The following is a 15,846-nucleotide window of genomic DNA, read 5'->3' as shown; positions in this document are numbered from 1 at the left end:
AGGTCTTTCGGTATTGAACATGCACAAAATGAACAAGAACATTTTCACAATGTGACAGAGAAATCTGACGGTCCCTCCCTTACTGTAATAGCATCCGCACGCAACGTCGCTGTTCTTATTTTCAATTAAAACTGAACAGCCGTTTCCTTCGCTAATGAGGAAAAGTTCTTATTCGACACTTCATCATAGGCAAGAGAATAATGTATGTTATTATAACCCACGTTAAAACAGGAAACATAATAGAAAGTAAAGGCAAGGAGTTATAACAGAAGGAGATTACACGCAAGCCTCTCTATTGTCCGATGTCTGTTACGGTGGGCGGAGCTAGCTACGGGGGGCCTCCTGTCTCAAGGTTTCGTCTGGGTCGCTCTCCTCCGCTTGGAGATTGATTTTATATGCGTTATTTCGCGTTAGAATTCGAGATCAGTAGTGTCAAAGCGGCGCTGTATGCTGACGATTTTTTTCACAGGTAGTTATTTGGACGATGTGCTGGGAGGGAACGATATCATAGAAAGCGATTATAAGGTGGTGACTGAGGATGGTCGCCATGAGTTTTTTTGAGTCGGTGATAGATGGCTTTTCTTTTGCACAACACAGTGAAAAATCACCAAGGATAAGTCAAAAGAAAACGTCCCAACTGTGGTTTGTGAAAATGACATTCAAGTGAACGTCTGTCCTCACTGCCAAAGGGCATAATATTAATACATAAACATTTGGACCCCCCTGCTCTTTGGTCCCATAAACATATACATTGAGACAGTGCCTAAGCTTTGTGACTGGTTTTTAATTTCTTTAAGTATTTTTTTCTCTCACTCGGTATAATTTTAAGATCATAATGCATTAAAGTGAAATTTTAATCACAGGTTGAGGCAATTCCACTACATGTCAGTTTACTAAATACTCGTTATAAATTTCTTTATCTTGGAAATCTCCCTTTTTATTTTCAGGATTATTTTGACACATACTAACACTTCTTATTTGTCGGTAAACAAGTGCACAGTGCTAAACATTAAGTATAATTTTTATTCATTCATAAATATATTTATGTTTAAAATATATCAGAAATTTTAGTATTAACTGAGCTCTTTAAAGTGAAACAAATAAAGATGAGAATTTTGAATTTCAAACTATTATTTACTATATTAACTTAAAATATCTTTTAAGTCAACTCTATACTCAAGCATCATGATAGTAGCATCTGTGAGTAAAACCATTTTATTATATCAATAGAAGAACAAAAACAAAATTTTACACATAAGCAGTAATTAATGAAGTCATAAGAATGATTAAGTTGCTATAGTTTCCCAGTTTTATGCAGTCTGTGTTGGAATTTTTTTCAACCGTGCAAATAGAAATAATTATATTCTTTTTTATCTGACTTGCTGATACCAGTCTGTGCCAGATACTATTCCACTCACAGGCCAGCAAGGTCTGAGAATCTAATGGGCTGAATGAAAAAAAACCTAGAAGATAAAGTGGCTAGTTCTTACAAATAGGATAAAAAACATGGGATTTTCAAAAGGTTATTATAAATCGAGAGAACACTTAGTAATTACATTTATAAAATGAACTGGAGTACATGTTACAGCTGAAAAAATTAACTGGGCCAGTAAGTGACTGCTTTAAAGAAATTTCACTGAAACAGTCCAAATTTTACTGGCAATCAAGTAGACTGTTATACCATGGCACTCAACAAATTATATATAGGTTTTGATTTTTTTTCCACGTGACAGTAACGTAACATTTATGTCAACTTTTGAAATGTATAGAGTCAGTTAGGTGACTGAAAATATTTTAAAATGTCATGAAGGAGCACTATTAATTTAATGCAATCTCTGTTGGCCAGTCTTATCCAGTTTCTTCTCCAAAAAGGACAAACCAAGTGAGAATTTCTTCAGGGCCTTTTCTTCTGCCTGCCAATGCCATGCCACTCAGAAAAGAGAGAAACCTGTAGGTTAGAAAAAAAACATAATAATAGCATTATGAACTACTAGTATCCATGTAGACATTATGGAATTATGCAGTGAAGTTTAATGTGTCTTGTTATGACTTGACTGAAATAATGTTCACCACATAAATGAACAATTTACAACTAAATTTATGTAGAATCTCAAGATTCATGATCACAAGCTAATAACCCCAAGAAATTGAAAGAAATTGTACTTATTACAAGAAATTATTTAAATCCGCCCTGGTTCCTACTCTTCTGACAGGACAAAAAGGGGATTTCAGAGAGGCTGGTTGCTAAAAGGAAAATGCCCAAGGTTGTTGTATTTTGAAAAAAATTAAAAAGTGTACTATTGTTAGTGAATGTTTAATGCATCTTAGGCATTATGACAAAAGTAACTTACCCCAGACACGCTGACCTCCTTTTTTCATTGACATTTTTAAATTTTTTCCAGCCTGACCATAATTCATATATTCAATGCAGCTTTCTCCCATATCTATAATAGAAGAAAAAAACTTGAGTAGTGTTAAGATATGCATGTAAAATTCATTATCAATTTTGAGAGAATTTCTGTTTCAACACTGCAAGATGAAATATTTACTTTCAAGTAATGAATAAACCTTAATAGAGTTCTATTCTTTTGTAACCACCAAGGCAAAGCTTCTTTCTTAAAATGAACTGAAACATCCAAGCTTGCCACCTAACATGCCAAAGTAGTGAAGTATAATTGAAGTAGAGAAGCAAGTACCCCTTAATTATAGAGGTGTCTTACACAATAAGGTGTGTCTTACACACCTTGACTCAAAGGGAGATGTGAAGTGAGATAACAGGTAAAGTAATTGGTGGAGCCTAGGTGAACTTAAGACTTTAAATTAAAAGCACCAGGATTCATGTGTGTTCTTTTTTCAAAGGTTTAATATGAATTAAAACATATATATGTAAAAAGAAGACTAAATAAGTTAAAAATAACTATGCCATGAAGTCAAACTTCCTGTTAGACCGCCATGATGGAAAATGCTGGGTGGAGGCAAAATTTTCCAGTCAAAAAAACTGAGCACTTTACTTTAACAACAAAGTTACCACTCCAAAGCCATCCACCATGGTGAGAAGAAAAATGATGACCAACTGTCATGATTAGTCTTTTTAGATTTAAACATGAAAAAGGTAAAGGCCAAAATGGTACATTTACCCATAACACTAGAGTAAAAAATTGGTATTCTGAACAAATCAGGTTATTTTTTTCAAGAAATATTGGAGCAGTATCCATTCAATATATACCACGCCACGACCAAGATGTTCAAGAATCTAAACACACCAAATTTTTTTATAATCTTGCATTTGAAAAGTACAAAAAGCGGTAAGGCTTTTGGCCGTAACAAGCGTAACACTTTTTGATCGGAACTCATGAAAATTGTCAATTGTCGTATCCAAGCGAGACCACATGTAAAATCGCAAAAAAAAAACAACACTGCTCAAGCAAGTGTGTTGCACACATAACAATTAGTTAAATTTTATGACTGTCATGTGACACAAGTTTCAAAAAGTAGGAGGAAAATGTCTTTTGGAGTAATTTTTTTTCGAAATATTAACAAGATGGCGGCTTAAGCATCTGCTTGTTATTCGGCTACTGAAAGTGCACCTAAGTTTTATTCTTTGCTATTGCCACAAATTACTTAACAATTGCAACTGTATAAAGACCAAACTTTCTTCATCTGATACTTTATTTATAAGCACTTGTTATGAGTGGGAAATATTTTTCGTACAATATTTATGCTCCACACACCACCTCGCGAGATCGACGTGTAGCTGGACACTTACACAGTGAGACCCCACGGCATAAAAGTTGCAATTTATCTTCATATTTCGAGTAGTTATGCATTTAAAAGCACTTACCTGTTTTTTGAAAACCTTGTCCAACGTAATATCATATAAATTCTGTATTTCTCTCATTTTTTAGAAACTTGGGACTCCGTTTCTGTTTCTGTCCTCAAAAATCAACAGACGAAGGCACAGATACTAACAAACGAGATTTAAACGAGAGCAACAATTAAGCGTAACAGAGATAGGCATCCATTGTTCTCTGGGTTCTATTCATTCCGACCAATGAGAGACCGTAATACGGGCTCCTCCCCCACGCGTGTAATCTCCTTCTGTTATAACTCCTTGGTAAAGGGAAACAACAAATCCACTCTATGGGGGCAATGAAGTAAATGCTTTTTTTTTTTTTTTTTTTTTTTTCTGGTCTGGTGTCGTTTTTTTTTTCAAAACGATTCTGGTAACCAGAAACAAGAATCATTTTTCAAAAAGTAGCCATTAAAGTAAGAACAGTTAATTGATGGGTAAATGGGAGAACTCTCAAAAGTAATCAAAAAAGTAAATACTGATGCCAATCAGATTTCCCCGCTCTTTTCTTTTGTAAAATGACACAATTCAACTGTTTTACGGGGACACTGCTTCTCAATCACCGAACCTCAATCTAAACTACAACTTTTTATTTAGATCTTGATGATTGTCCTTTAAGTACAATATTTTCCATCACAAGATCTTGACATAAACCATGATAGTACATCAATCCAATTCAATCTTGTAAAAATCCATAGATAGAAGATATTGCTTGATGTTCCAATTTAGCATCCAATTTCCACGAGCAGTATGTGGATGACTGACAGGAGAATTGAAGCAATACCATAGCAATTATAAAAAGTTTTACACAAGAAAAGCACATTTTTAAAAATGTAATGGGGGAGGTAGTGTTCTAATCTCGTTGCTTCACATCTTTCCAATAACCAATTCAACCAATATCAAACTTCACTTGACCTATGTTAACATATTCATGAAACAATCCCAAGTTGCTGACATGGCCAGATACATTAACTGCTGAAATGAACTTGAAATTTTCAAACATCTTGCTTATCCCTATTTTATTTTAAATATATCACCCTTAGTTAAGCAAAGACAAATTAAACTATTTTAGAACTTATAAATAATTAGTTCCAGGCATTGCTAGCAAACATTTATTTTGAAATAAATTTTGTTTTAACTTAGTATTTACCACCTTCCAAAGCTGCAGAGGAGCGATGTGTGGCTTAATCAATAAAGATATGAGGCAGAGGATCACAGGAGATGCTCTATAAGTGAATGAGAGGTAAAAATGTGATTCAATCATTTTATGTTCATCTATGTTATAAATATGCTTGGCAATGTGTTCTTTATAGCAGGAACTGGTATCATTATTATTATTTTTATTATTATTGAGATACATAGCTTTAAATAAGTTCTCAGTAATGAACAAACATATCCATGTTTTCATCTCAAAATCTTGCGGTCTACTAAGCAATCACTTATGTATTAATAAATGCCTGCTTCTATTATGATCTCTGTCAAAATCAACCAGATTGGTTCTCAGCAAGTGGATGTAGTCAATTGCTGTGAACTACACAACCCTCAAAAGCCCTATTGTTGATGATTTCCCTGAAGTCATTGTCCTAAAAACAAGTCACAGTAGGTCACAATGGCCTGTTTGTTTAATCTTTCCATGAAGTCACTGAGTTAACAACACAACTAACTGTAAGTCACATGTTATTATCTTATCCATCAAGTAATATAAAACATTCTCCATATCCTGTCACTTTACACTCACATTCCCTGGCACTTTGCATCCTGAAGATACAGTATATCTATACAATAACAGACAACCTGTATTAAGTCTTTCCATGTAAGCATGTCTTTAAGGGGTATTATGTATACATGTGTTGAACAACTTTGGGTGTCTCTGACACAGTGTATTTTTACCATGTTTGTTATTTCCTACAGGTTTTGCACATGTGCATTTTCTTCATCAAAAAGCTCAATGCTTTTCTGTGCAAACATTTACTTCATCAATAAAGTGAACATGTGTACAATGTCTTTGGGTGCTTTGACAAAAAAACTTTACAAGGATCACCCCATTTGTTACATGTACACTGTCTTATAGTGTCAATGACACAAAGTTCACTTGTCCAGGTGCATCCTCCATCCTTTGGTATCAAACACATACACAGCACAGCTGTGTCATAACAACAGTCTCTGGTACATAACCAGTATGTCAGTTTATCTGCTGGAGTTCACAGAGGAATGGGGATCAGCAACATGGCCAAGTTCTGAAATGGAACAATAGTCAGAGTCATATCTTACTACCAAGGTACCATATACATCAGTAAAATGTTTAATATTTCATTAAAATATATAGTTATTGGTTCCATGACATATGCTAAATTAATCAATAATGAAGATATATTTATATATTATGTGTACATTATAAATAACTAGTGGTACATATTTAAATATTGGAGACTGTGACACATATATATTCAGAATATTTTGAAGTAAATAATACATAATACAGATAACATCTGTACATCTAACAAGGCCTATATTCCACTGATTTGTGTTATTAACTTCAGCATGCATATATATCTAAATCCATCTCCAGTCAGTTGGGACCTCAAGTCCCTTTTTTTTTGGTATCAACATGCTTCAAACTTTATAAACACATGTAATGATTACTAAGTCCAACTGTCACAGTTATCCAGTTTGAAAACATTAACATATGACTTATGATAAATAAGTATTAAATAGGGTCTTCCACATGATTTTGGATGCAAATGGTTGGGTTTTGCCCTACTGCATGCTGCTCAATTGAAAAAATAATATAATGTTTCCCTTGCAGTATATATCATCAGTTGTTAGTGGTGTGCGTGTGTGTGTGTGCGCGCGTGCATGCATGCAGTGTGCATGTGTGTGTGTTCACTATGTACATACACACAAAAAGACACACAGAAGCCACAGGAGATTACCATGGTTCATTGACTAATATCCTGGACCTGAACCATGTAAGTTAAGCCCCGATCTTTTCTATAATTGCCAATCAGACAGAAATATTAACCTATTTCAAATGCAACAGTACAATCACTGGGACTATAATGAAAAAACCAACTTGACTTGAAATAAATTTGAGACATAACCTCTATTTCATATCATATCATGACCTCATTCTGTTATAATTTATGTTTTTAGTCATACAGCCAAAATACTTCAGCTGAATCATACATTTCATCCTTCAGTGAATAACAATTGTTTTCAGACATGCAAAGTGTGTATTCATAATAAATCCAAAAAGTGCAACATACTGTGATAGAAAGGATACAATGTCAGACATGGGAAAACTGCCAGTCTGACCAATCATGACCCCCTGAAAAGCCAGAGGACCAGCAAGATTTCTGATAATGCAGGTCCTTTGAACAAGCCAAATCTATGCAATAAATAAAATGGTATAATGTGTAAACATAGGCTAATATACCTCCAAAGTTTTCCATATGTCTGCAAGGTTGACTTTGGTCAACATAACAATATGACAGTGAAAACAGATGCAGACATTTAACTAACAGCATAAGGGACAGTACATTAATCAAAATGAAGCAAGAAATTGACTGATAACCAATAAATGAATCACATTCTGCTGTGTTTAGAAAAATGATCATCAGCAGTGTCAAAAATTGCAATCATGCACAGAAACCCATGATGGTTAGAGGCTTCAATCAATGCAGTTTGGACTGGCCAAAATTCAAAACATGACTTGGAAGACCCACACAATACAGTCTTTCCAATGAGACAATATGACAAAGCTGCTTAGGCAATAGGCAAACTGGATCACAAATACTATAAAAATCCATTTCAAGCTGTATTTTGCAATCATTAATTCATCTCTTAACCTTAAGGTAATATCAAAAGTATATAATTTGTTGATCAAGTATAAAGACTCAGATGTTACAGCTCTCTAGGATTATAACTAAATCAATACATTAGTCATCCACTCATGACTAGTAAAACAGCACTTCTGGTACACCATGCAGGTTCTTTTTTCCAGCCAAACATTTTATTGATTACCCCTGTAGTGTAAGATGAATAGGGATTACTCACTTCCAAAGCATAAAACAAACTCATCTTTGCCATCTACAAACAATTGGAGGTATGGTTTAATGCAAGGCAAGCTGCTACAGTTTTGACATGGTAATAAATTCAAACATAGAAAAAGAGGAATAAAAAAGAGAAATAAAAAATATTATCTTTGCAAATGTAAGTGAAGAGATGCACCAGGAGCTTTAAAAAAAGCTGCTATTCTCAAGATACTAAGCATAAGAGTTTGACACTTCACATATTTTTATACTCTCCATCATTATTAAAACGAGTTTTAAACAGAAGTTACATTTCCCACCCTCAAAGGATGAGACACAAACATTTGTCTTTTTATGGATTAATCTGCATCTTATGTAACCGACTGACATTTGTTTCTTTTTAAGATTGAATGGAACTTAACAAAACAGAACAACAAATACATCTATATCAAGGACAGATTTCAAAAATTTAATCAAAGAAGAGCACCTTTTCTTTACAGCAAAGAAAATGACAAAAAGGGAGACATAAAGACCATAATCTTGTTCACTTTGGGTTAAGACAACAATAATCTAACACTTTGTAGAATGCAAAATATCCATGGACTATAAAGCCATAATGCACACTATTTGGGTTATTTCTTAAGAACATCAATCAGACACAAATGATCAATTTGTACTGAACTATACCATTAAGACAATGCTTTCTGATATCACCACTGACAGATATTTCTCACTAACTTTGAAAGAAAAAATTATTATATATTTTTTTACAAAACAATGCTTTTCCAGCAAAATCTAAGAAAGATTATTTACGTGAAAAAAAAAAGAGGAATGCAAGTCAGAAAGTATGCTTTCAGCAACAACTAAAACATTTTTTCTTGAAGGATAAAAATTTGTGATATTTGAAATTTTGGAATTATTACCATGATACTCTGAGAGAAGGTGCCAACTATTTGTTGAGCCATAAAGCCTTACAGCATTAGTTCAGCATTCAGCACAGGTTAAAAACCAATTCAGTGATGGCTTCTGAGCCACTGAATCTAAACATAACACATATTACTGGCCATAAAGTTATAAAGACCAATATGTCACAGTTAATGTGGTAAGAATTACATTACAGCCTCTTATTAAAACCTCAATACATGAGCTATGAGCCATACAGCAAAAATTGGTAATTTCTCCTGGGATAAGCAGCCCATTTCCTTACATATCCATTTGACCACTTGTTTCTAATCATTATTAAAACAGGGATATAGCTTAAAGGAGCAAATGTAATAAAAATCATTTGCAGCCTATGAGAAGTTTTGACTAAGAATTGTCTGGCCACTATACAGTCACTCCAATAAATTCTGTAAGATCTAGTCATTCCACTTTCAGACAGCTGAATAAACTTACAGACATATGAGAGAGAGAGAGAGAGAGAGAGAGAGAGAGAGAAAGACTTGGACTGACAAAAACATTCTTAGCAATATACCTTTTTTTCATTGAAACTGTTGAAAAATTTGATAAATAGTCATTTCTCACCTATTAAAGCCTTCTTTATATGCAGCAAATTTGTTCCTGTCCATAAAAGAGGCAATGGCATCAGCCACTTTGTCTGGGGAGTCCTCATGCACAGCATGCCCACACTGGGGTAGTACCTGCATCCAAAATTTACCTGAAATAAGACATTTTATGGAATTTTTTACAGGAGAAACTAACTCTCATACGCGATGCCATAAAACTACTACTATTTAGGAGTTCATAATTATGACTAAGGTGTGTAATTTGGAAAAGGTATAGATAACAATAAAGGCCACTGCCTACCTTGCATCTGCCCTATTGTCAAATCTTTGTCTAAACGGTCGACACCTGAAAACATTGTATGACAATACTGATTAAATAGAACCAAGGAATAATTAGGTAAAATCTTTAAATTTGGTAAACAACATATATTGAATAATATCATAGCAGTGATTCAAAAACTTTGTAATCAATTGCAAATCTGTTTCTATTAAATGTTATCGAAGCCATTACAGTGTGAAAAGGGGTGTGTGAGATTTCTGCCTATGTAACATACAGTCAATAAAACTTAATCAAAAATTATTAAAACACATAAATCAAATCAAAATTATTTTATTACAGTCTACTGTGAAAATGTCTTAAACCCAAGATTTTAATTCATATTTCGCATGCTCCACTGTAACTCTAGGCCTTGCTTATTGATTACTTACAATGAAAGCTTCTTACCTGCAAGCAGTAGCATCTTTGGCACATTACACTCTAGGAATAGGTTTGAAAGACCTTGGAACCAGCCTGGAAAACATAGATATATGCATGCAAGTTCAGATAAAAATTATGTATTGCATTTAAACTCAAAGCATCTCAGAGTCCATATCTGTTTGGCGATAAAAAAGAAAAATCTGCTAGTCACAGCAGCATGACAGAAGCTAGATTTTGTATTTTGAGCAAATATCTCCCTACCTTTCCAAAATTTATCTGTCTTTGTGAGATCTATTCTCCATGTATATTGTGGTGCAATTGGCTGTAAAGAAAAATCCATAATAATTTCAAGCAGATGCTTTCGTAAGAGATGACAATATTCAAACAAAAGAGCAAATCTTCTTTGCAAAGTATTATATACAATGTATGTTGTGGTCTTTCTAACTGGCTTGCCTCAATGAGAGGTCAATTAACTTGGGCTCTATGTAGAAATGGAACCCATCATTAATTAATAAGAGGACTTTACCAATTAAATTATCTTTTAATATGAAAGCATCTAAATATTGACTATATCTTTTACTAAAAGCACTTGTTGAATACCAATAAAAAAATATAATAGTTACCCCATTAGATTCTGGCTTTGTGAACTGGGCACCGTTATTGGATTTCTGTTTCTTTATATCTTGATTGCTCTCCCCATCTTCTTCCTCCTCCTCTTCCAGTATGGCATCTGAGTTAACAACATTGTTTGTAAGCTGCTGTTCATGAAGGTGCTCCAACTCTGAGGAGGCAGTTTCACTTGTATCAGCTCTGTAATGAAGATGTATCTCAGTCCAAAATATTGATTAAGTTTCTAATCTCCAAAAAATTTTAAGGGAAATAAATGAAAACTGACAATGCAACATGAATGGATGACAATGCCAAAGCAACCTACATGATCAAAAGGACAAAACTTTGTACCAAAATAAAAGACACATTGTAAAAAAAGTTGAAGCTTTCCTTTTTACCTTTAGCCATATTCAACTGTTTGTAAGGGAGATTGACAAATTTACTCTTGAGTCAGTTATACATGAATGTGAGACAGTTTGGACTTGTAATCATCTACACTTTATATATACACCAACACACTTTACCTTTTCACCTGTCCCACCATAGAGACCCTGGCTGATTCTACATTACGAATCTGGCCTGCTCTCACCCTGGAACAATTGGAGCAGAGTTTGTTTCACAATTTAATTAGAACACTTTAAATTGCTATTCAATAACATGAAAAAAAAACTTGGGCTCACTTATCTTTTTAATCAGGTTCTTAATTACTAGAGTACTTATTAACAGTTGTTCTCTCTAGAAGTCACATATTGCAGATCAAGAAAGACATACATGACACATATGCAAAATTGTCAACTTTTAAGACACAGTAAAATCTAAAGTGCACTTGATATGAACAGGTAAATCATATTGCTATAATTCAAAGGTACACAGATTTCAATACAGGAACCATCAACACGGGTACACAGCTGTACTCACGCCCATTCTATTGCCACTTCCAGAGATTTAAAACTTTTAGGCCTGCTCCTTAGGAAGGACTGCATACTGGACAAAGCTTCTAGAGCTGTCCCCTCTACCACATCTATAACAACCAGGCCTATGAGTGATGGTACTAGGTTTCTGTGTGCAGTGTGTACAGCTATAGCACCTCCCATGCTGAAGTATATATAATGCATACAATCACTACATAAAACCAATGAGAAAAGGCAACTTTGTTCAGTTTTTATTAACTGTTATGTATATTTTTCAAACTTCACATCATATTTTCATTGTGAGGGAAGTAATCCACTCAATGTCAATATAAAGTTTCTGGGCTTAAATTTTAAAACACCACTCTCTGAAGACAAACACATCACTGATAAAAAAGACAGGTGTAGCTGGGGTAGCGCTAACACTCGCCAATTTAGCCAAATACTAAAACTTACTTAAATTGGCTAAAGAAAAAGGGCTTGATTTGACTTGTTTTAGTCAAATTATAACCATTTTGATAACAAATTAACAAAAAAATAGTGATTTGGCTAAACGAAAAAAATTGCTAGCGCTACCCCAGTGTAGCATATTATCAGTGTATGAAATTCAAGGAAATTACTAGCCAGACCGCCGGGCAGGTAACTCTGAAAAGTTACCAGCCCGGCCATGTAGTTACCTGCCCTAGTTATGATAACCCCTAGAGTTAAGAGAGGTATGCTGAGGGGGTCTAGAATGTATTCTTGGGAGAGTAATTTGGAAATGAAAGGGCAATTTCATGCCTTATGCGTGGAAATTTAGAAATTGGTTGGAATTTCTACTGAATGATACCTTGTCAGTGTTGGATTTAGAGGGAGGTCAGGGGGATCCTGACGTCCCCCCCTTTTCAATTTCTGCAAAAAAAAACTCCCCTCTTGAAATAAGACTTCACTAGTTGAATCATAGTTCTAAACCACACCAAATGGCACCATTCACCATCTAAAATACCAAAAATTTTCAGGGCCCTTTAGCGGGCGGGGGAGGGGAGGTAGTCAATTCAGTTTATGTTCACCTAGCAGGCTGTCTCATTTCTTCTTCAATAATTTATTCATAACTTTTGTTCCAATTTCGTGATATCATTTAATCATAATTTCTGCTTTTCTGTATTGCAACAAGTTTGACCAAATACATATATATATTCTTGTGAAATAAATCGATCTCTGTGCTGACAATAAAGAAGAAAGAATTCAGCTCGTAGTGTCCCTTTGAATATCGCTTAAAGCGGTCGGGAACGGTCCTGCACGCTAATGGCCCATAGACAGTCCTGCAGGGCCCCGTATCTCGAAAGCATCTCTTATTGAGAATAGCTATATCACATAGAGGCTACAATATATTATATGGGGCGAGTTATTGGATCGAGATGCTTGCGCTTGGTCGCAATGCGTGATACTATCGAGTTACGGTTTTACAAAAAATGTTGCCGCTCGACTCATTGCAAATCGAAGTCACCTTTCCATGGGTCCAAATTTGTTCTCTTTCGTTTAGTTCTGTCGTAATCTTTCTTATTTTCATTTCTTCCCTCAATTGTTTTTCTTTTGTGAACTTCTCGATCGGACTTGATAGATTTTTTTCATTTTTGACAGCCCAAGATGAAAGCACGTGGGAAAAGAACTACATCTGACACATGGCGTAAACTCGTACGTTCACTCATAATTTTGGGATTCAAATTTTTTGTAAAATTCTCCTTTAATTTGCCTCCGTTGCCTTTATTACTGTTGATAATAAGCACTTCATGTACCTGTAAGTCTATTTAATCAATATAATAACTTGTTATACTTTCACATTTTTATTACTCTCAACCTACAAATTTCTATTCGTGGTATCTCCTCTACACAAAACAATGACGTAACGTTATCTGCTGCGCACTGAAGCTGGTTAAGGACAATGTGCCTCGTTTCAAATTGTCTTTCAACTTCATATCACACAGACGGAACTTTAAAAACGAGGCCACTGAGAGGGAGATTTGGTTACATTTCGATACGAGCGTTCGATTGCAAGATATGGTTAGTTCTTTGCTTCTATGAAAGTGGGTGAAAACAGTGAGTTGATTTGATATTTTGCTGAAATCGCTTGTGAACATAGACAAAATAAAAGTTGAAAATAGGCTGTAAAAATAGCCAGCCCGTCGGGCGGGTAATTTGTAAATCTTACCTGCCCGGCCTGAAAGTTACCAGCCTCGGGCTGGCGGGCTGGCGGCCATTTCATACACTGATATTATGTTTCTTACCTGTGACCCATCAATATAATGGGAGGAGGGTCATCTCCATACATGGCCTGGATTATGTTACCAACATCTCTGCAAAAAAGATGAAGGAGAACAAATGTAGTGATGGAAACAAGACTGGTGAAAGAGAAGAGGGAAAACCTGACCTTTCCACTTCTGAATTTCCTCTTATACTTCTCTTACCCTCAGCACCTACCCTGCCCTTAATTTCCCCTTATACAAAACCTAGCAGCTTATAAGCTCTCCTATCCTGTATTTCTCCTCACACAAATCTCAACAGTTACATATCTTTCAAACAAGAATAGTGAAAATTCCCCAAAAGCATGCCACATGGAAGTAAAATGGCAGTGCATACAGGATTTGTTCAATGCATATAAATACTTGTCTTATTTACTCTATAACTCTGATGAAGTAAAACCTTACGTGGACATAGTCTCTGCAGACAGGTCTGTCTCATCAGCAGTCTGGGAGTCTCCTGGAAAATTGATAAAATGCTTAATATAAAACAAGGCAGCTTTAACAAGAGAGTCTTTATTTGCCTATATAATTGTTTTTGATTATATGCAATTGATTTTTCGACCTTAATATAGAAGCATGCTATTTCAGCTCTAAAACATCAGGCTCGAAAACCTCTCATGGAAAAATAAAATATGGTTATTACAAAGAAAATGAGTTAAATATTGTAATAATTCCACTAGATGTTATTTACCAGAGACTCATAAGCCTGGGTATAATATTACCTATAATCTGACACAAAACTTAAATAGCAAACAACTCACCATGTCCTCTGAGGTCTACAGCTGCACAGCGGCATACCATTTCCCTTGTTATGATAGACTGTAAGATGATAAAGGAATTGTGTTTAATGCAGCAAGAACTGAGTAAAAGATATAGAGAGTAATGACTGTGTACTAGTACAGTGATTTTTCACGTTCTTGCATTAAAAAGTATTCACCCTGGAAATTCAAACAGTGCAAACACAGCACCAGCACAACCTGACTGTATTTTGGTGAATGTCTTTTTTTCTTATCACATTTCTTTTAATTTGTTCATTTAATCTCATTTAAAAAATGTCACTAGGAAAAAAAACTTCCATACTCACAGAAAAGACTGCCCAAGAGAGTGCTGAGTGCCCTCCACCATGTAACAGAAACACGACTGGTCCTTCATTACCACTAGTATATACTCGGAATATGTATGTCTAAGTTAAGATGAAATACAGAACAGTAACAGATAGTGGAAGCAGTCTGTAAAACCAAAGATGAAATTTAGTTCGATTCATTTAGCCATATCATTGATATAACATTAATAAAATTGTTTAAACACAGCCATGTATTTATAGCATAAGCAAGGATATATTTTTCTCATCAACTTTCACATCTTCCTCCTTGTCAAAGTATTTGTCCCAATATAAAGGTGTGTAGTCACGCTTTCTAATAGGGGGTCTCTTCATTCCACTGTAATGACAAAAGTAAATAGTGTGAAAGCTTGCCTTTTAAACAAAAAACAATTTCAAAATATGACCTAAATAATGACACCATTTCCTTTCTGATTCCCAGAAATATTTTCTTCATTTGTTGTTGAGCCTCTGTTATCCTCACAAACCTGTATATTTTTGGTTTGAACAATTCGCAAATTTGTAGCAGTCAGTGGCTTAACCCCCCCCCCCCCCTTTCAAAGACTTCGAGTAGTATTGCTTTTGTTAAGTCAAAATAAAAAGTTGCAGTAAGGCACACTTCTATCATTGCTTTTCTTTGCATAAAAGACACCATCGTGAGTTTTTTCACTGTACTTACCCAACTCCAGGGGGTGGCATTGGAGGTAATTTGCTTTTCAGCAAATCTTTCCTGAGAGCAGACATCTTGAATTTGTTTTGATCTCGCAGTTTCTCGGAGTCCTAACAATCACAATAAAACTAAATAGTCCCTGAAATACTTCATAGTCTAAAATTCCAAAAAAACAAAATTAAGTTCAAGGAGTTTGCT

The 15,846-nt window shown here is 34.9% G+C and overlaps 1 protein-coding gene and 1 long non-coding RNA gene across 2 annotated transcripts; both read right to left on the bottom strand.

Moving 5' to 3' along the window:
* Nucleotides 1-1,183: 1,183 nt before the first annotated feature.
* LOC147762939 (uncharacterized) lies at nt 1,184-4,071 on the bottom strand. The gene is made up of 3 exons (XR_015333640.1): nt 3,842-4,071; nt 2,352-2,444; nt 1,184-1,948 (listed from the first exon to the last, which is right to left on the bottom strand). It is a non-coding gene; the product is annotated as an uncharacterized LOC147762939 (long non-coding RNA).
* A 1,830-nt stretch (nt 4,072-5,901) lies between these two features.
* Nucleotides 5,902-15,809, bottom strand: LOC106150520 (protein phosphatase methylesterase 1-like). Its single transcript, XM_013523386.2, has 14 exons — nt 15,658-15,809; nt 15,219-15,318; nt 14,964-15,056; nt 14,641-14,698; nt 14,285-14,336; nt 13,865-13,933; nt 11,611-11,787; nt 11,217-11,282; nt 10,707-10,893; nt 10,345-10,405; nt 10,111-10,176; nt 9,688-9,732; nt 9,406-9,538; nt 5,902-6,087 (listed from the first exon to the last, which is right to left on the bottom strand). Exons 1-14 carry the CDS (start codon nt 15,720-15,722, stop codon nt 6,069-6,071), a joined length of 1,191 nt encoding a protein of 396 aa, XP_013378840.2. The 5' UTR covers nt 15,723-15,809; the 3' UTR covers nt 5,902-6,068.
* Between the last annotated feature and the right edge of the window lie 37 nt (nt 15,810-15,846).

The sequence above is a fragment of the Lingula anatina genome, chromosome 3, assembly GCF_051362555.1.
Source record: "Lingula anatina isolate TDL-2025a chromosome 3, LinAna3.0, whole genome shotgun sequence".
NCBI lineage: Eukaryota > Metazoa > Brachiopoda > Lingulata > Lingulida > Lingulidae > Lingula > Lingula anatina.
The sequence above is the reverse complement of the archived record's forward strand: the minus strand, read 5'-3'. Positions and strand labels throughout refer to the sequence as shown.

What these genes read in the sequence shown, in the direction of transcription:
- LOC106150520 (XM_013523386.2), bottom strand. Translation starts at nt 15,722, where the DNA reads ATGTCTGCTCTCAGGAAAGATTTGCTGAAAAGCAAATTACCTCCAATG. An exon ending in ATTATATTGATGGGTCACAG is followed by an intron (nt 11,788 to 13,864) that starts GTAAGAAACATA and finishes TATATACTTCAG; the next exon opens with CATGGGAGGTGCTATAGCTG. An exon ending in CAAAGCCAGAATCTAATGGG is followed by an intron (nt 10,406 to 10,706) that starts GTAACTATTATA and finishes TTTTCTTTACAG; the next exon opens with CCAATTGCACCACAATATAC.